Below are 21,237 nucleotides of genomic sequence, written 5' to 3' on the forward strand. Positions count from 1 at the left end.
TTTTGTTTATATTCAATATTTTGATCTGTAACTTCGTGTTTCCGTTATTATTCAATATCTTGATCAGTAATTTCATGTTTCCGTTAATATTAATACTCATGTGTTTGTACGAATTTTGATATGAATACTTGTGTGTTTGTACGGATACTTGTGTGTTCATTCTATTATTATTTGTGTTTAAATTGATGTAATTGATTTAATTTATAAAGTATTTATTATTATAAAATTCACATAATTAGTAAAATAAAATATATTTGAGTTAGGGTCCTATTAGAGCGAGTATATGATATACGTGTTAGTATAAAAAATATTTTAAATTAAATATTAAATATATTTGATTAACTTAATAACTCCATTAATACTTTAAAAGCATATAAATGCGAGTTATTGAAAATAATGGTATTTAAATTTTGTATGATATATTTTTTTTAAAATCAAAATTGAAAATTATTGTGTGATATTTTGTGATAATAACAAAAATAATACTAATAAATTTGAGTAATTCTTACCTGAAATGTAACTAATTTCATATTATTGTTTTTTAAAAACGACAGATTCCTACATGATGAGAATTTTCTATAAGAAAAAGTGAGTTTTATTCTTTCTTATTTCTTGCTCTTCTTTTCACTCAAGAGTATGAAACATTTCATTTCATTGAATTTTTCATAAACTACTGTGTCTATATAATTGGATAGGTTCCTCTACTTAAAGTACTTTTATGTTGATAATACTTTTGCAATCAAGAATGGTTTCATAGTCAAAATATGTGGATATTTTATTAGACTGATAAACTAAAAGGTTAAAAACCATCCTCTTTTCTTATTAATATGATGTTCTCCTGCCACTTACTTTGGTGGTGCTATTATAGTTGTTTTTGTTGCCTCAGTATTTTCTTCTCTATTTTTCTTCATGCTATTCATTGATTGGTTCACCAATACTATTTTCTTCTCTATTTTTCATCATGAGACAAAAACCTGTTTTTAGAAGAAGAAGGATTAGATTCACCAATACTATCTTCAAGAAACAAAAGCTTAGACATATTAAGACCCTTATTATAAAATTGAACACCCTTTTGAATTATCATCATTGGTTTTTACAGTGTATTAACACTCATTCCAAGGTTCCAATTGATTTTCCTTGCATCCTCCACAGCCTTAGTTCCTACCACAAAATCAAAACCACCGATCGTCGGATAGTACATTACCTCGAATGCAGCATTCTTCTCTGCCGATTCTGCAGCATTGGTAATTGATGACTTTACGAATATGTTAGCAGCAGTAGCAGTCCGGTTTTTCCGGCAAAGTCCAATGCTTTGAATTTAAAGTTCTCATTAAGTAGATCAAAGCCGCAACGCAAAGCTTCATATGATTCGAAAACTATTTAAACATCCAACATTTTACATACTTGATCATCAAGTTAATATAAAACAAATTGATGGCTGAATCTGTTAAACTTATAACTCTAAAAAATTATCCAATAGTGTATTACTTTCATAGTTGATGTCAGTAGATCTATCAAATACACTGATACACAGCAAGTAGACTCTTGATATAAAAATCATTAAATAATGAAAATGATTGTAAATTTATAGCAGGTTAGTAAGACACAAGCATAACTATAAATCTTATTCAAATTCATAATGAATTTGTGTAATTTAAGCATTGAAGCAGATGCAGATACTAACTTGTGTTAACTGTTATGTAGCATATATAAATACATAATTCGATAATATCAGCTGTGCACCATACTCTGTCCGAAGATTTACCGTTCCAAGTAATTATAGGACCTGCAGTTAGATTTCTTCTACCAATAAATGATACATAAGTCTTCGTAATCGACACAAACACTCTTTCTCTGCACAAATTTCATACAAACCTTTAGAACAAAGAAAAAAAATCAAATCATGTTTCTGCCTTAACAACACATACACTTTCAATCAGATACGTAACATGCCTTCGTTAGTGTCCAATCTGGAACAGATGTCAACGTGTCAGTGCCAGTGTCTTGTGATCAAATACCTGATATGTGTTCGTTAGTGTCCAATCCGACATCAAATGTCCGTCAGTGGGCATCAGTGTCCTCTTCGGCATAAGCCAAAAAAGAACAAAGCAAGTTTGATTTACATTCACCACAGTGCTACTTACATATTCAAAACCATTATAATGCAATATGTAAGTAGTGAATTAATCAAACAGTGAGGTGATGGAAAGATGAAAAGAGATGAATAGGTATTCTTCTTCTGCAATAGAGTAGTGAATTAATCAAGTAGTTAGGTGATGGGAATTTGAAAAGAGATTACTACACTAAGAGAGTTTCGCATTTGATCCTCACGGTGAAGGCCCTTATACAGGAGTTTGAAACAGCCATCACCGCGTCCCTGTAAAATCGAATATCTTACAAATATCAACAATTATCTTTACTAATACAGGATTTACAAATGTCTTATAAGTAAATCTTAAAATCAAATATCTTAAACTCAAATATCTTAAACTCAAATATGTTACTAATACATGATTTACAAATATCTTATAAATATATGACTAATAGATTTTCTCCTTTACCAATATCAATTTGATCTAAACAGAAATGCATTCTAACGTTCCGCAGAACCCCATAATTTCAACAATTATGAGCATTATTACCTGATTCAGCACCTGCAGTATTCAATATATCAGGTGTACAACAGTCCTAATATTCTGGTTCAACAGCCATGCAACATGGTTTATTATCTGATTCAGCCAGCCGAAGAAACCCAGCAAAATCCGGTCCTGAAATGTTCGATATTAGCGTCGCGATAGTCAAGTGAAGCGGAGAAGTAGCCGGACGGATGAAAACCATTTGTTGCAGCGTCGAAAACGGAACCACATTAGAAGCAGCTTCAATGTAAGCACCTGAATCAGTTATGCCTACAACCTCAATGAGAGTATGCTCAAGTGGAACCGACGGTAGAAACGTGATTTCGTTTCGTGGATTATCATACAGAAAATGACCCACATAACGTAAATGATGAGCAACAGGAATTCCCCATGAAGAAAGATAAGGCCTTGGTCCAATTCCACTGAGAAGCAGAAGCTGCGGAGACCCACTTCACCTGCTGAAAGATAATGTTTATTTAACGACATTAATTTATTGCAATATTATTATTTAACGACATAGTCCAAACCATTTCACTTTGCTTGAGAGAAATGAATTATAACCTGAATCATGCTGAGAATATAAAACTTTTATTTTGACAATTCACATTTAAGGTATCTGACATGCTTTCAATATAACATTTAGTTTTTACTTCTATCAACATAAAGACTACCTTTTCTTCTCAATGGAAAGAAGGTATGAAGCATGCAGAAAATCATAGGTTCTTGAACATCTTAAACAAAAAGCATACAACTTAAATATGCAAGGTCAGGCATGTTGGTGACATAAATTTACAAACAATAAAGTAAGAATAAAATTTAGGAACTTACCTATTCAAATCCTTTTTTATCTTGAAGTAAAGCACCAACTAACCCCTATGCAGATTTTTCTGAGCATTTGCCTTAGCAGGCGGATTTGATTTCGTGTCGAGATGCTCTTTTTGGTTCATCAAAATTCTGCCACCAGTAGAACTCAAACCTTCTCTTCTTTGAACATTCAATTTTGCTTGGATTGAAACAATAGCTCATACGTGAACAAAAACACAGCCGAATAGCCGCACATGAAAGAAACAACTAAAAATCACATAATATAAAAGTCGAGAATTGAAATACATAAAGGCTACTGGTGTGATATAACGTATAATTTGTGTATAATGCACCATCACAATTGAGATCATGTTTACAATATTGTTAATAATTGTTCAGATTTTTGTCAAACCCATAGTTGTCCTTTGACATTTTACGCAAAGGCAACCTTTCAGCCATTGGTTTTCCGCCGCCCGTATCTATCTAGGAATTCTTCAATCAGCCTAATAAAATCAAATTGATATATATGGTTTAGCGATAAAACGGGCAAAGCAATAGACTAAGTAATACTTACATGGCTTTTTGAGATGAAGCCAAGTCTTGGTATGTGAAAGAATCTTTCAACCTATAACTCAACCAAACATAGAGATTCAAGACCTGCAGTTTTGGGACCAAGAAAAACTCATAAATATACTCAGAAGCTAATTAGTTAGAAATGAATTTAAAAAGAATTTATCAAAGTTTTCCATCAAACTAAAGAAAGAATCTGATCTTTCACTGGTGAAGTAAAAGAATTCCTTGCTGCCAACACATTTCGATGTTCTGTACAAAGCCGCTTTGTATTTGCAGTTGAACCTGAAATATTCTGATAGTTGATCAGTATTGATGTAGCAACATATTTAGATGGGCAAACAGATTCAATTGAAAATTTTTGTGTGTTCCCGCATTTGTGCAATCAAATACAGTTTGCGATATGCAATTTTAGAAGCAGTGTGTAGCCAACCAATACTATAAATAACAAAACTATGCAGGAGTTACAAACTATTCATTCCACTCTTCATTACATAACCATAACCGATGGTGAAGCTGAATGGAAAGAGGCATATAAAGTCCTCATTAAGTTCTGCTTGTAACACATAATAATGGAGCATAGAAGATACATGGACAAACCGAACTTAATGCAAATTATGTGAGACATCAATGGTGGAATATGGAACAACATACCTTCATTAATCATCAAATGAGACACATGGCGCATCAAGAAGAAACAAATACTACTCTAAGACTAAGCCACTTGGCAGCACCATATAGAAAGTTCAAAAAGATAGAACTTTCTTATATTATAGATATAGTTTATTCTCTCTCTCACTCTCCTTAATTCAGAAATCACAAAATACATTAGAAGATAAGTTGTCGAGTGAACGATAACTTAATGTTAAATATGGTGGTGGTGTAAATTGGGACTCTCTAGTCTCAATCATGCAATGTAATGATTTTTCTAAGGTTGAAAGGAATTCTGGTAGTTTGGATTATGACCTCTTAGACTTAATTTTGCAGTGAGATGGACACTCGTTGGATGTAAGGAATTGTCGTGGTGTGGATTAGGACCTCCTGGACTCAATCTTGCAATTCCATGAACATTTATAGTTTTCAAGAAATCATGGTGGTGTGAATCTGGACCTCCTGGACTCAATCTTTCAATGCGATGAACATTCCCCGTTTGTAAGGAAACATGGTGGTGTGGATCTGGACCTTCTGGACTCAATCTTGCAATGTGATGAACATTCCTCATTTGTAAGGAAAGATGGTGATGTGGATCGGGAGCTCCTGGACTCAATTTTGCAATGTGATCGACACTCGTTGGATTTAAGGAATTGTCATGGTGTGGATTAGGACCTCCTGGACTCAATCTTGCAATTTCATGAACATTTCTAGTTTGCAAGAAATCATGGTGGTGTGAATCTGGACCTCCTGGACTCAATCTTTCAATGTGATGAACATTCCCCGTTGGTAAGGAAACATGGTGGTGTGGATCTGGACCTTCTGGACTCAATCTTGCAATGTGATGAACATTCCTCGTTTGTAAGGAAAGATGGTGATGTGGATCGGGACCTCCTGGACTCAATTTTGCAATGTGATGATCACTTTTTGGCTGTAAGGAATTGTCGTGGTGTGGATTAGGTCCTTCTGGACTCAATCTTGCAATGCGATGAACACTCCTCGTTTGTAAGGTGTAATACCCCGTATTAAATTAAGTGCTCTAATGTTATCAGCTGACACTGAGGTTTTATTAATTGGTACATTAGAGATACTTTTGGACTTTGAGTTAGTAGTGTAACTTAAGATATTTTCTTATATCTTTTCCTTTTGCTTTTCTTCTTCATTTGGTAACAAGAAGAGAAAGATAGAGAGAAGAAGTAGAGAGAAGGAAGAGCAAGAGGAGAAAAGAAGAAAAAGCTTGGATCTTCATCATTTCTCCGCCGAATCGACTCATCTTCAACATCAACGACTTGTAATCGAGGTGGGTTCTAGTTAGAAACTTATAGCTTTTGATTTATGGATGAAAATCATAAGTTTTGCATTTGGGGTTTTCTATAGAAAAACCTAGGTTTTGAATCAAATCTTGAATGTTCATGATTGAGTGTTGTATATCACAAGTGTACCATGTGTATGTTGTTTCTAGGCTTTAGTGTGGTCTGGAACAGGTTTAGATGTGGAAATGGTTGGATTGAACCATGGGAGGAAGCATGAAAACAGAGCTGGAAATTCTGTTTTCGCGGCGCGAACTATAGGTAGCGGCGCGAACCATGCAGAAGAAGTTTGGGGTTTGGTTCTGTCATCAGTACGCGGCGCGTACAAGGGTTCGCGGCGCGAACACTATGAGAATTTTGTGAGGTTTGCCACTGCCTGAGGTTGGCGGCGCGAACAACTGTTAGCGGCGCGAACTGAAGCCTTTTCTTAACAAAATTTAGTTTAATGAGATAAATTGTTTCGATCATAACTTTTGAACCGTAACTCTGTTTTAATCGCCGTTCGAAGCAGTGGTAGGCTAGAAGCGTGTACTTTCTAGTAGTGTATGTTTTGGGAACAAAAGGAGAATTATTTAATCGAGAGTCGGGAATTGCTTGATTACTTGGGTTGTTTATCGTTCGGAATCATGTGAACGCTATGCTTTTGGTATGATGCTTGTGTACTCTATATTTGTGATAAATTGCCATTGTTTACGGACAATGATGATAATTGTTGGTTGAGTTCCATTGCAGGTGGATTGGTATGCCCTTGTTATATATGTTTATATCAAAGAGGTTTGAATAACTTCATTGTTATGTGAATAAAGGATAAGTGAGGAAAACTAGGATTTGTTAGGTATGTGTAACTTAACAAGGAAAACCTAGGATGAGACATTATATGGAACATACGTGTACTTGAATTTTCTGAGGAAAGGCTAACAGGCCTAGTGGTTTGCGTGAGCGATCACCATTGTATGATGTATTAATCGGAACCATTGTATTCTTTATTTCTTTATTTTCTTTTGAATGCTAACAGGCATTCTTCGTGCAGAGAGGCACAAATAGTCTTGGCAGGTTTGATTCCCGCTTTTGTGTACGAATGGAACCTACGGGTAGAGACTTATTATGGTGTACGGGCCATGTGAAGTGACGATTCATGGGGGAAGGCTCATGAATCCGAATCCATTTCGTATGTCAAGATTTTCCAAAGGATCCATGACTCGTGCCACCTCCTAGACGTAGAAGGGGTCGGGAATATAGGGATGCCTTGGTATTGGTTTCCGATTAGTAATCTTGTGTTTGAGTTGTTGGACTCTAAGTATGGTTCCATATAATGTTAGCATGAGAACTCAAGGTCTAGTTCCTTTTATGACTTGAGACTTATAGGTTAGAACCTTGTAAAGCCGAGAGGATCCATAGGATAAGGAACTCACTGAGATTTTGTATCTCACCCCATTATATATTGATTTCAGGTACTACAGGTTCCGCGAAGGGTAAGGAGAAAGCAGTTTGATTTCCTTATTCCTTATGCTTCTTTTGGTTATGGCGAAGCTTCCGTTGTGGAGTTCTTTTGAGATCATTGTTTGATCTAGTTCTTAGTATTTTCTTTTTGAACATCTTGTATGTATTATGCCATTGTGTAGAATATTTGTATTAGGGCATTAATATGTATAATGTGTTGACTAGGAACTTATTGGTATTTCAGTACCAAATACTTGGATTCATATATAATTATATGCTTTGATGTATGTTTTTATATATGGGTGTTACAGTTGGTATCAGAGCAGGTCGTATCCTCGACCTAGCCATGAGATATTATAAGTGCTTCTTCTGTCCAAGATGTGTTGTGTTCCCATGAATTTTGTTGTGTTATGACTATGGTATTGAGCCTGATCAACTTAATCCCATTTTGATGACCTCCAGGAACATGGCGGACGGACGCAGGACTCGTGGTCGACCCCCCACACGACCTCCACAAGTGAATCCACCGGATGGCGGTGCGAATGTTCCATGGCCCCAGTTCATGCAACAGATGCAACAACAGCAGAATCAGTTCATGCTGCAGATGATGCAACAGATGAATGGCGGTCATAATGTTCCAGTGGTTGTGCCCGAAGCTGTAGGTGGGACTTATAGGGATTTCATTCGCATGAATCCTCCGGAATTTCATGGTGGATTAGATCCTATAAAATCGCATGAGTGGGTAGCCAATGTGGAAGGAATTTTTGAGATCGTGCATTGTAGTGAAGAGAACAAGGTGGTGTTTGCTTCTCATTCGCTGAAGGGTCCAGCTATGAGATGGTGGAAGGGTGCTTCTGCTTTGATGACTACTCAGGAAGTACCTAAGGAATGGGAAAATTTCAAGACCACTTTTATGGAGAAATACTTTCCTAGTTCACTGAGGACTAAGAAGGAGTTGGAGTTCCAACAGTTAAGGCAAGAGAATATGTCAGTGGCTACTTATGCAGAGAAGTTTGAAATTTTGGCTGCTTACTCTAGGCAGGCCGCGTATGCTCCTGATGAGAGTTGGAAGGTGGACCAGTTTCTGTTTGGTTTAAGGGTTGATATCTCACATAGTGTGTCCCAGAGGGAGTTCACTACTTATACGGAGTTGTTGCGATAATGTTATGTGGCTGAGACCAGTTTGAAGAAAGTTCAAGCTGAGGAAGATTTGAAGAAGAAGAATCAACATGAGAGGGGAAGGCCAAGCCAACAATTTAGACCTAGGCCACAAGCTTTCAAAGGGAAGCAAGTGCAAGGTTCTCGGTCTAGTGCACCTCCGGTGTGTCGTAGCTGTGGTAAGAATCACCTTGGAAGGTGTAGCTTTGAAGGGGTGAAATGTTTTCATTGTCAGCAAGAAGGGCATATGGCTAGGAATTGTCCTCAGAATAGGAATCAAGTACAAGGAAGGGGTACTGGTAGAGTTTACACCTTGGATGCTAAGAAGACCAAGAGTGATAACTCTTTGATTGCGGGTACGTGTTTCATTAATGGGCATTCTTGTTTTGTGCTATTTGATTGTGGAGCAACACACTCTTTTGTGTCATTGCAATGTATGAAGCGACTTGGGTTGCAAGCTACTCCTTTATTTCCTCCTATGGCGGTTACTACTGTTATGGATGAGATGGTCGAAACACCGTTGGTGTGTGAGAATTGTGTGTTATCTGTGGGTGGTAGGAATTTCCAGATTGATCTTGTTTGCTTACCACTTAAGAAGGTAGATGTTGTTTTGGGAATGGATTGGCTTTCTGCTAATTCGGTATTCATTGGGTGTGAAGAGAAGTTAATCATTATTCCATCTGAAGAAGCTACTCCGAAGGATGTGTTGACTACTATACTAGAAGGTACGGTAGGTATGATTAATTTCTTGTTTGAGAAAGAGAAGTCTGTTCTGTTGGTTCTCACTGAGGAGTCGGGTGACAAGTTAGAGGTTTCGCAAATTGCTGTTGTTAGAGAATTTCCTGATGTTTTTCCCGAGGATGTCACTTCTCTTCCTCCGGAAAGGGAAGTGGAATTCTCTATTGACCTGATACCGGGAACGGCTCCTATATCCGTTTCTCCGTATCGGATGGCACCGCTTGAATTAAGAGAATTGAAAGGGCAATTGGAGGAGCTAATGGCTAAACATTTTGTGCGACCTAGTGTCTCACCGTGGGGAGCTCCAGTGTTGTTAGTAAAGAAGAAGGATGGTGGGATGAGGCTGTGTATTGATTACCGTCGGTTGAATAAGGCCACCATCAAGAACAAATACCCTTTGCCAAGGATAAACGACTTGTTAGATCAATTGAAAGGAGCCTGTGTGTTCTCGAAGATTGATTTGCGGTCAGGGTATCACCAAATCCATGTGAAGAGCTCAGATGTGCCAAAGACTGCATTTAGAACCCGTTATGGTCATTATGAATTCTTGGTAATGCCTTTCGGTGTTACGAATGCTCCAGCTGTTTTCATGGATTATATGAATCGGATATTCCAGCCTTACTTAGATCAATTTGTGGTAGTCTTTATTGATGACATTCTTATTTATTCTCGTACTCCACAAGAGCACGAAGAACACCTGAGGATTGTTCTGTCGGTATTGCTAGAAAATCAATTGTTTGCTAAGTTAAGCAAGTGTGAGTTTTGGATGACGGAGGTAAGATTTCTTGGTCATGTCATATCTCAAGGAGGTGTGGCAGTGGACCCGTCAAAAATTGAAGCGGTAATTAATTGGGAGAGACCGAGTAATGTCTCGGAAGTCCGAAGTTTCTTGGGCTTATCCGGCTACTACAGAAGATTTATAAAAGGGTTTTCTCAATTGGCCTTACCAATGACTAGACTTACCCGAAAGGAGTGTCCTTATGATTGGGATTCGGGGTGTGAACAGAGTTTCATGGGCTTGAAGGAAAGATTGACGACTGCTCCTGTTTTAATCGTTCCTGATCCAAATAAGTCCTATGAAGTATTTTGCGATGCTTCCAAGAAAGGATTAGGAGGTGTATTGATGCAGAATGGTCAGGTGGTAGCTTACACATCTCGACAGTTAAAGGTTCACGAAGAGAATTATCCAACTCATGATTTAGCATTGGCTGCGGTTGTTTTTACCCTAAAGGTGTGGCGTCATTACTTGTATGGAGTTCATTTCGAAATGTTCAGTGACCACAAGAGTTTAAAGTACCTATTCGATCAAAAAGAGTTGAATATGCGCCAGAGGCGGTGGATGGAATACTTGAAGGATTATGATTTTGATTTGAAGTATCATCCAGGCAAGGCAAATAAAGTGGCGGATGCTTTGAGTCGGAAGGTGTTAAAGAGGGCCGAATTGATGATGTTAGAGTATGCATTATTGGAAAAATTTCGAGATCTCAACCTTCAATTTGTTTGGACCCAAAATGGAGTATTGATGGGAAACTTGAATGTTAATTCTATTTTGAGAAATGACATTCAACAAGCACAAGTGTCAGATGCTAAGTTACAAGAGGTGTTGGTTCAACCAGGGTTTACTCGAGCTACGGATGGAGTGATTATGTTTAATCAGAGGATTTGTGTTCCGGACGATGCGTTATTGAAAAGAAGGATTTTGGATGAAGCTCACAAGGGTTCTTTCACTATACATTCGGGTTCTTCAAAAATGTATCAAGATTTGAAAAGAGATTATTGGTGGTCCAGAATGAAAAGAGATGTCGCGGTGTACGTATCGGAGTGTGCTGTATGCCAACAAGTAAAGATTGAACATCAAAGACCAGGTGGATTGTTACAACCACTAGAGATTCCAATATGGAAGTGGGATAGTATTTCAATGGATTTTGCGGTTAGTTTACCTCGTACTCAAGGTGGATATGATTCTATTTGGGTGATTGTAGATCGGTTGACGAAATCTGCACATTTCTTAGCCGTGAAGACTACTTACAAGGCAAGTCATCTTGCACGGTTATTTGTCGCAGAAATTGTGAAGTTGCACGGTGTACCCTCTAGCATTGTGTCGGATAGAGATCCAAAGTTCACTTCGAGGTTATGGAGAGCTTTTCAACAAGCGATGGGATCTAAATTATGTTTGAGCACGTCGAACCACCCTCAAACGGATGGTCAAACGGAGCGAACGATACAAACCTTGGAAGATATGTTAAGAGCTTGTGTGCTTGGAAGTAGAGGAAATTGGAAGGAGCTTTTGCCATTGATTGAATTTGCATACAATAACAGTTATCACGCGAGTATCGGTATGGCACCTTATGAGGCATTGTATGGGAGAAAATGTAGAACACCGTTGTGTTGGTCAGAAGTTGGTGAGGATAGAATTTTGGGGCCCGAAATTATTCAAGAGACCACGGACAAGATTAGAATGATTCGTGAGAAGGTTAAGCAAGCACAAGATCGTCAGAAGAGTTATGCGGATAACCGTAGGAGGCCTTTGGAGTTTATGGAAGGTGACCATGTATTCTTGAAGGTTACTCCGAGGTTGAGGTTGAAAGGACCGTTTAAGTCGAGGAAGTTAAGTCCGAGATACGTGGGACCGTATGAGATTCTAGAGAGGATTGGTGAAGTAGCTTACCGTTTAGCCTTACCACCTTCTCTATCAGAAATGCATTATGTTTTCCACGTGTCTCAACTGCGGAAGTTTATTCCCGATCATTTTCAGCCGGTATTACCAGATGCAATTGAGATAGAATCAGACTTGACTTTTGAACTCTTACCGAGCCGCATCATGGGAAGAGAGACTAAAGTGTTACGAAACAAGGAGATTCCTCTTGTTAAGGTTCAGTGGGATGCGACACATCCGGGTGATGCTACATGGGAGCTTGAATCGGAAATGCGGATGCTTACCCTCACCTTTTCAGGTAATTCTTAAATTCGAGGACGAATTTCTATTTAGGGGGGGGGAGGATGTAATACCCCGTATTAAATTAAGTGCTCTAATGTTATCAGCTGACACTGAGGTTTTATTAATTGGTACATTAGAGATACTTTTGGACTTTGAGTTAGTAGTGTAACTTAAGATATTTTCTTATATCTTTTCCTTTTGCTTTTCTTCTTCATTTGGTAACAAGAAGAGAAAGATAGAGAGAAGAAGTAGAGAGAAGGAAGAGCAAGAGGAGAAAAGAAGAAAAAGCTTGGATCTTCATCATTTCTCCGTCGAATCGACTCATCTTCAACATCAACGACTTGTAATCGAGGTGGGTTCTAGTTAGAAACTTATAGCTTTTGATTTATGGATGAAAATCATAAGTTTTGCATTTGGGGTTTTCTATAGAAAAACCTAGGTTTTGAATCAAATCTTGAATGTTCATGATTGAGTGTTGTATATCACAAGTGTACCATGTGTATGTTGTTTCTAGGCTTTAGTGTGGTATGGAACAGGTTTAGATGTGGAAATGGTTGGATTGAACCATGGGAGGAAGCATGAAAACAGAGCTGGAAATTCTGTTTTCGCGCGCTTCGCGGTGCGAACTATAGCTAGCGGCGCGAACCATGCAGAAGAAGTTTGGGGTTTTGTTCTGTCATCAGTACGCAGCGCGTACAAGGGTTCGCGGCGCGAACACTATGAGAATTTTGTGAGGTTTGCCACTGCCTGAGGTTGGCGGCGCGAACAACTGTTAGCGGCGCGAACTGAAGCCTTTTCTTAACAAAATTTAGTTTAATGAGATAAATTGTTTCGATCATAACTTTTGAACCGTAACTCTGTTTTAATCGCCGTTCGAAGCAGTGGTAGGCTAGAAGCGTGTACTTTCTAGTAGTGTATGTTTTGGGAACAAAAGGAGAATTATTTAATCGAGATTCGGGAATTGCTTGATTACTTGGGTTGTTTATCGTTCGGAATCATATGAACGCTATGCTTTTGGTATGATGCTTGTGTACTCTATATTTGTGATAAATTGCCATTGTTTACGGACAATGATGATAATTGTTGGTTGAGTTCCATTGCAGGTGGATTGGTATGCCCTGGTTATATATGTTTATATCAAAGAGGTTTGAATAACTTCATTGTTATGTGAATAAAGGATAAGTGAGGAAAACTAGGATTTGTTAGGTATGTGTAACTTAACAAGGAAAACCTAGGATGAGACATTATATGGCACAAATAATCTTGGCAGGTTTGATTCCCGCTTTTGTGTACGAATGGAACCTACGGGTAGAGACTTGTGATGGTGTACGGGCCATGTGAAGTGACGATTCATGGGGGAAGGCTCATGAATCCGAATCCATTTCGTATGTCAAGATTTTCCAAAGGATCCATGACTCGTGCCACCTCCTAGACGTAGAAGGGGCGGGAATATAGGGATGCCTTGGTATTGGTTTCCGATTAGTAATCTTGTGTTTGAGTTGATGGACTCTAAGTATGATTCCATATAATGTTAGCATGAGAACTCAAGGTCTAGTTCCTTTTATGACTTGAGACTTATAGGTTAGAACCTTGTAAAGCCGAGAGGATCCATAGGATAGGGAACTCACTGAGATTTTGTATCTCACCCCATTATATATTGATTTCAGGTACTACAGGTTCCGCGAAGAGTAAGGAGAAAGCAATTTGATTTCCTTATTCCTTATGCTTCTTTTGGTTATGGCGAAACTTCCGTTGTGGAGTTCTTTTGAGATCATTGTTTGATCTAGTTCTTAGTATTTTCTTTTTGAACATCTTGTATGTATTATGCCATTGTGTAGAATATTTGTATTAGGGCATTAATATGTATAATGTGTTGACTAGGTACTTATTGGTATTTCAGTACCAAATACTTGGATTCATATATAATTATATGCTTTGATGTATGTTTTTATATATGGGTGTTACATAAGGAAACTTGGTGATCAATATGATCCTTAATACCAATAAAGCGATGAGTTGCTTTGGAATTTCCCATCAACAATGCTAAAAGAGATACTTCGATAAGCATTATTGAAAAGAACATGTTTAGCAAATTTGCCATCGCTAAAATATTAAAGACTACAATGTTGATACACAGAAACACACAAAATGTATTAGGAAAACATAATGAGAAAATATAAATTATATATATGAGCAACAGTTTTTTTGTTTGAACGGCATGCTAATTGCAAACATTAATTTGAATGTCTATAACAAGTAATTTTTACTCAACAACTTAATTATTGTTTTGAAAATAAAACTATTACTTTAACATAGAACTATTTGTTATCTATTTGGCAAAAAATTATTAAGTATGAGTAATAAATTACTTAATTTCTCAACAATCACACTATTGTTGGGAAAACCTTCTTATTCGAACATAATATATATATATATATATATATATATATATATATATATATATATATATATATATATATATATATATATATATATATATATATATATATATATATATATATATAGATTGATAAACGATATATAAAAAAATATTTTGAAATTTTCAATTTCAATCACCAGATGGGGCATTTCCTTATACTTTTGGAAAAATATATTACAATTAATTAAATATAGTAAAATATATAAAAACTAACTCCTTTACTCTTTTCAATAAATATAGTTGTATATAAAATAAACTTACATATTATGTTTGGTGAACTATATGGACTATTTTTTTGGCACTAAGTGTAAAAGAAACTTTAAATTCTAAAACCTAATCAGTTATGATGGATTCATCTATTCTAAACAATTTAAATTCAATTTAGTTGTAGAGTTCTCAAATTGCCCCTTCTCATTCAAAAATCAAGTGAGTTGTAGACAACCCGTTTCCCAAAATTACCTCTCGAAAGGTATAATCATCTTCTAATCCAAATGGCTTCTATCGTTAGCTCACTTTCTTAAAATAAATCTATGTAAGACTCCTCGAGTACTTTTATTCCGAGAGATATATTCCTTTTCAAAGCTATCAACTCTTATGGTATATGTCTTTTTTATTTACCGCATTGGTAGTCCATGTATTTTGATCCCCTCATTCCTCTTAATATAAATTTTTATGACAAGCAAATATGGGATAGTTCATATAATAATTGATTACATGGAAAGTTATATTTACTACAGAGAGAATTGGTGATACTTTCAAAATGTAATTGTGACAAGTGAATATAAGAATTATCACTTTATATTTATTATTCAAAGTGTAATACCCCGAATAAAATGCGTATAGAATGGTATTATTCGACATTTTATATCTGGTACTGAGTACAACCAAAAGTGTCTAGATGACATCCAATACATGTATGATAAAAGATACAATCATAGTACATATACAACATAAATCATGGAATAAAATACTAGAATAGGCTAGACAAAAAAAAATAGATAACAAGATCTTTCAATCCTTCATGTCATCTTTCCTTTTCATCAGTAATTCACCTAATTACCACAAATATTAAACATAGGGTGAGATATAACTATTTCAGTGCAGTTCTAACTACACCGTATGTCTTCTTGGTCATGGTGCTCTCATGTTCTACTCTATTAATAATGTTTCTTTCTGAACCTTCCATATTCTACAATCATAAAAGAACGTGGATCGAGATCCAATTGATCTCATATGGTGTGTGAATATCAACACTCGGGTCAAACGACCCATGTCTACCTCTGGATATGGATAGTTACGTGGGACATCTTTCTTGGGCCACAACTCTTCACATAAGTTTGGGCACAGATCACAGACTCCCTAGTACACAAATAATGTATTTCTCCCACCAACACTTTTCACATAATTCCGGACACCGCTCAGAGACTACAACCTTCATATGGACCATACTCCCATTATTGGTAACAAAATCTTAGGCATCCATAAAGAGCCTCGATACCCCCCAAAATTTTACATGGTTGGTTTCCATTGAAACCTAACATTCAAAACACATACCAACTAGGAGTATGGTTGTGTTTCCGAATAACTCAATACGATGGGATTTATATCACCCTAGGGTTTTCTCACCAAATGTATTATCTTTTTTTAACTTACTAAAAAATTATCAAAGCATCATCATGGTTCATGATTTAACTATCTTAATTAGTTATCCAATATATGAATTTCAAATTAAATCCACCAAGGGTGGTAACCGCTTACTGGCAGAGAGTAACCAGTTATAGGTAGGTTAAAACTAAAAAATTTGCTAGTTTTTCATGTTTTCTCAAATCTGAATCCATTTAAGTCATGTACTAACATAAAGTGAACACGACAACATATCACACAGTAGATGCATCATAATTTCGCACGCATTCATAAAAATCAACAATCAATTCATGATTTGTAATCAAGAAAAGAAATAAATTCAACTTAGTAAACCCCAACCTATCATGAATTTATCTTAAATAGTGAGGGGTATCTAGCTACACATCATTGCTACCCAAGTCACAAAATTATCATGTGATCTAACAAAACCTTTCGTGATAATGTTTGTGTAAAAAATTACCCTTTTGCACTCATGTCTATATTGAACACAGGGCATAGACCATGTCACCCTTGTCCAATTCAATATTGGGCCCTTAGACATTTATTCTATTACGCGGGATGAGAAAGTTCTATCTAGGTCACTCATGTCCCTTAGCATGATTTGTGGAGTGCCCGTGAACTATCTTAACGGCCATCCAATTACGGTTAATATTTGATCAATAAAAAAATACTCGACTCCTACATCTATATATGGTTCGTAGTGGATTTAGGTCGAAGGGTTGTATACACCACTATCTCAATGAGAATAACTTATGACACTTTGCATAAATTTCTATGTAGAATTCTCTTAGCGGGTCAATCCAGTATAAATATTACTCCTAATATTCATACCTATGTGAAGACTTGATTACTCTTTATCCATAATCCATGAGATCTGATCTTTAGTCTATCCATACAATAGTCTCAATGATTTAATGTTTTCCGACTTCACAGTAAAGCACGACTAGAGATAATTTGAGAATACTGTCCTTATGTTTCATGGGTTCTCATGATTATGTCGCACTTAACATTTCATTAAACAGAATAGCTATTCTAGGGACTTTATTATTTTGGAAAAACAAACATAATAAAGAAATGTCTTTTATTATTAATATATGATTTGATACAAGTACAAAAACTATTGGAAACTAGGGCTTACACCGTCAATCTCCCACTAGCACTAGATCCCATCAGGCATACACCTAATACCCTTACATCTAGTATGGCCATCATACTCTGAATATCTTCACATCTCATATATATATTATCTCTCGAATGAGGTGATATTGCCTAAATATGAGACTTACTATATGTTTAAGTATGCGAAAATTTGTACTCGTGTAATGTGTATACTATTGTACTATGTTTCAATACCCGTATTAACCGTCCGAAGGGGATAATTATAGACTTATCTTGTTTGGATTGTTACATATTGAATATTTAAAATCATAGTATTTAAGTCAAAAAAAAATAAATGACGTGGAATAAATTCATAAATTTCATTTCAAGGTAGATAACTAGCTGAATATTTTTAAATAATATTTGGATTAAAAAATCTTGTTGAATGGAAAATAGAATAAAGTGTGGCAAGATGATAAATTTGAAAAAAAATAATATATAAAATTTACAATATTTAATAAAGTCCTGTCAAGTGACTAGTTTAATTTAGTATGTACCTTTCATATAATAAACATCGTGTTACAGTCCTTTTATGAATTAATTTTCAAAGAAATTTAGAGCATTCAACTTGTGTGGTCTATGTTTTATTTATATTCCACTAGTGTAGTCTATATTTTTCGTTCCCCTAATATTCTCTTCGAAGTAAAATTAAGTAAAATAATATGTACATATTAGTTCACAAAATAATAATTACTTGGTAAATTTTATTCACTATGGGACAAGCCTTAGTGCTTTATTCAAAACATAATTGTGACAGGTAAATATACGCACTATAAAGTTTTATATATAATTAAAAGTAACAATTACCATCTCCAATCTATTTATCTCTCTTTTATTTGAATATAGTTTATTCTCTCTCACTCTCCTTAATTCAGAAATCACAAAATACATTAGAAGATAAGTTGTCGAGTGAACGATAACTTAATGTTAAATATGGTGGTGGTGTAAATTGGGACTCTCTAGTCTCAATCATGCAATGTGTTGTGAAAAACGATACCAATAACAAAGTATAATAGGGAATTATAGGGGAGAAGAAGAACACAATAATTGGTTATAACCGTTATTCTTTTACTTTCTCTTAAAACAAGATTACAAGTTTACAAGAATAACAAATAACCTCTCTCACCCTAAATTAGGATTTGCAGCTTAGCAATGATGAGAGACTAGTATGCTATTTATAATAAAACCTAACATACTAACTAATGGGCTTTTTCAGCAAGGCCCATTACACAAGCCAACTTAATACACAAGCTAACTTAACAAATTAGGGTTTAAACACTAAAACCTAATTTAACATGCTAACAACTCTAGCATCTTCGACATCTGCATGCTAGACCCATCTTCGACTACAGCACGCACACTTCGACACCAGCATGTGAACAATCCTTCGACTTCATGCTTAACTCTGTCGAACTGTCGAACCAAGAAGCTACCCTTCGACAATACTAGAGTTCGATCCAATATCTCACACAATGCAATGATTTTTCTAAGTCGGGTAGTTTGGATTGTGACCTCTTAGACTTAATTTTGCAGTCAGATGGACACTCGTTGGATGTAAGGAATTATCGTGGTGTGGATTAGGACCTCATGGACTCAATCTTGCAATTCCATGAACATTTCTAGTTTTCAAGAAATCATGGTGGTGTGAATCTGGACCTCCTGGACTCAATCTTTCAATGCGATGAACATTCCCCGTTTGTAAGGAAACATGGTGGTGTGGATCTGGACCTTCTGGACTCAATCTTGCAATGTGATGAACATTCCTCGTTTGTAAGGAAAGATGGTGATGTGGATCGGGACCTCCTGGATTTAATTTTGCAATGTGATCGACACTCGTTGGATTTAAGGAATTGTCATGGTGTGGATTAGGACCTCCTGGACTCAATCTTGCAATTTCATGAACATTTCTAGTTTGCAAGAAATCATGGTGGTGTGAATCTGGACCTCCTGGACTCAATCTTTCAATGTGATGAACATTCCCCGTTGGAAAGGAAACATGGTGGTGTGGATCTGGACCTTCTGGACTCAATCTTGCAATGTGATGAACATTCCTCGTTTGTAAGGAAAGATGGTGATGTGGATCGGGACCTCCTGGACTCAATTTTGCAATGTGATGATCACTTTTTGGCTGTAAGGAATTGTCGTGGTGTGGATTAGGTCCTTCTGGACTCAATCTTGCAATGCGATGAACACTCCTCGTTTGTAATGAAACTTGGTGATCAATATGATCCTTAATACCAATAAAGCGACGAGTTGCTTTGGAATTTCCCATCAACAATGCTAAAAGAGATACTTCGATAAGCATTATTGAAAAGAACATGTTTAGCAAATTTGCCATCGCTAAAATATTAAAAACTACAATGTTGATACACACAAACACACAAAATGTATTAGGAAAACATAATGAGAAAATATAAATTATATATATGAGCAACAGTTTTTTTGTTTGAACGGCATGCTAATTGCAAACATTAATTTGAATGTCTATAACAAGTAATTTTATTCAACAATCACACTATTGTGGGGAAAACCTTCTTATTCCAACAACAACAACTAGTTTTAGTGGTCGAAATTTGATTTGTTTTTTTTAATTGTTTTACTATATTTATGAAAGAGTTGTATCAACAACAAATTTTTTTGTCGGTAATAAAATAATTTTGGAAAAATCATAATATATATAGATTGATAAACGATATATAAAAAAATATTTTGAAATTTTCAATTTCAATCACCAGATGGGGCATTTCCTTATACTTTTGGAAAAATATATTTCAATTAATTAAATATAGTAAAATATATTAAAACTAACTCCTTTATTCTTTTTAATAAATATAGTTGTATATAAAATAAACTTACATCTTATGTTTGGTGAACTATATGGACTATTTTTTTTTTACACTAAGAGTAAAAGAAACTGTAAATTCTTAAATCTAATTAGTTAAGATGGATTCTTCTATTCTAAACAATTTAAATTCAATTTAGTTGTAGAGTTCTTAAGTTGCCCCTTCTCATTCAAAAATCTAGTGAGTTTTAGACAACCCGTTTCCCAAAATTTCCTCTCGAAAGTTATAATCATCTTCTAATCCAAATGGCTTCTATCGTTAGCTCACTTTCTTAAAATAAATCATATGTAACACTCCTCGAGTACATTTATTTCCAGAGATATATTCCTTTTCAAAGCTATCAACTCTTATGGTATATGTCTTTTTTATTTACCGCATTGGTAGTCCATGTATTTTGATCCCCTCATTCCTCTTAATATAAATTTTTATGACAAACAAATATGGGATAGTTCATATAACAATAGATTACATGGAAAGTTATATTTACTACAGAGAGAATTGGTGATACTTTCAAAACGTAGTTGTGACAAGTGAATATAAGAATTATAACTTTATATTTATTATTCAAAGTGTAATACCCCGAATAATATGCGCATAGAATGGTATTATTCGACATTTTATATCTGGTACTGAGTACAACCAAAAGTGTCTAGATGACATCCAATACATGTATGATAAAAGATACAATCATAGTACATATACAACATAAATAATGGAATAAAATACTAGAATAGGCTAGACAGCAAAAAAAAAAGAAAATAGATAACAAGATCTTTAAATCCTTCATGTCATCTTTCCTTTTCATCAGTAATTCACCTAATTACAATAAATATTAAACATAGGGTGAGATATAACTATTTCAGTGCAGTTCTAACTACACCGTATGTCTTCTTGGTCATGGTGCTCT

At 35.6% G+C, this 21,237-nt stretch overlaps 2 protein-coding genes across 2 annotated transcripts; both read right to left on the reverse strand.

The window, feature by feature from the left end:
- Positions 1 to 4,938: 4,938 nt before the first annotated feature.
- On the reverse strand, positions 4,939 to 14,346 carry LOC131630091 (uncharacterized). The gene is made up of 2 exons (XM_058900887.1): positions 14,247 to 14,346; positions 4,939 to 5,555 (listed from the first exon to the last, which is right to left on the reverse strand). The coding sequence occupies exons 1-2, from the start codon at positions 14,344 to 14,346 to the stop codon at positions 4,939 to 4,941; spliced, it is 717 nt and encodes a 238-aa protein (XP_058756870.1).
- A 4,726-nt stretch (positions 14,347 to 19,072) lies between these two features.
- Positions 19,073 to 19,825, reverse strand: LOC131630092 (uncharacterized). Its single transcript, XM_058900889.1, has one exon. It carries the CDS (start codon positions 19,823 to 19,825, stop codon positions 19,073 to 19,075), a length of 753 nt encoding a protein of 250 aa, XP_058756872.1.
- Positions 19,826 to 21,237: the final 1,412 nt, after the last annotated feature.

Source organism: Vicia villosa, unplaced genomic scaffold, assembly GCF_029867415.1.
Source record: "Vicia villosa cultivar HV-30 ecotype Madison, WI unplaced genomic scaffold, Vvil1.0 ctg.000643F_1_1, whole genome shotgun sequence".
Lineage (NCBI taxonomy): Eukaryota > Viridiplantae > Streptophyta > Magnoliopsida > Fabales > Fabaceae > Vicia > Vicia villosa.

Excerpts from the sequence above, each read along its gene's own strand:
- LOC131630091 (XM_058900887.1), bottom strand. The coding sequence starts at position 14,346 with ATGGCAAATTTGCTAAACATGTTCTTTTCAATAATGCTTATCGAAGTA. Across the intron at positions 5,556-14,246 it reads AGCAACTCATCGCTTTATTG|GAGGTCCCGATCCACATCAC; the intron begins GTATTAAGGATC and ends AATTGAGTCCAG.
- LOC131630092 (XM_058900889.1), bottom strand. The coding sequence starts at position 19,825 with ATGGCAAATTTGCTAAACATGTTCTTTTCAATAATGCTTATCGAAGTA.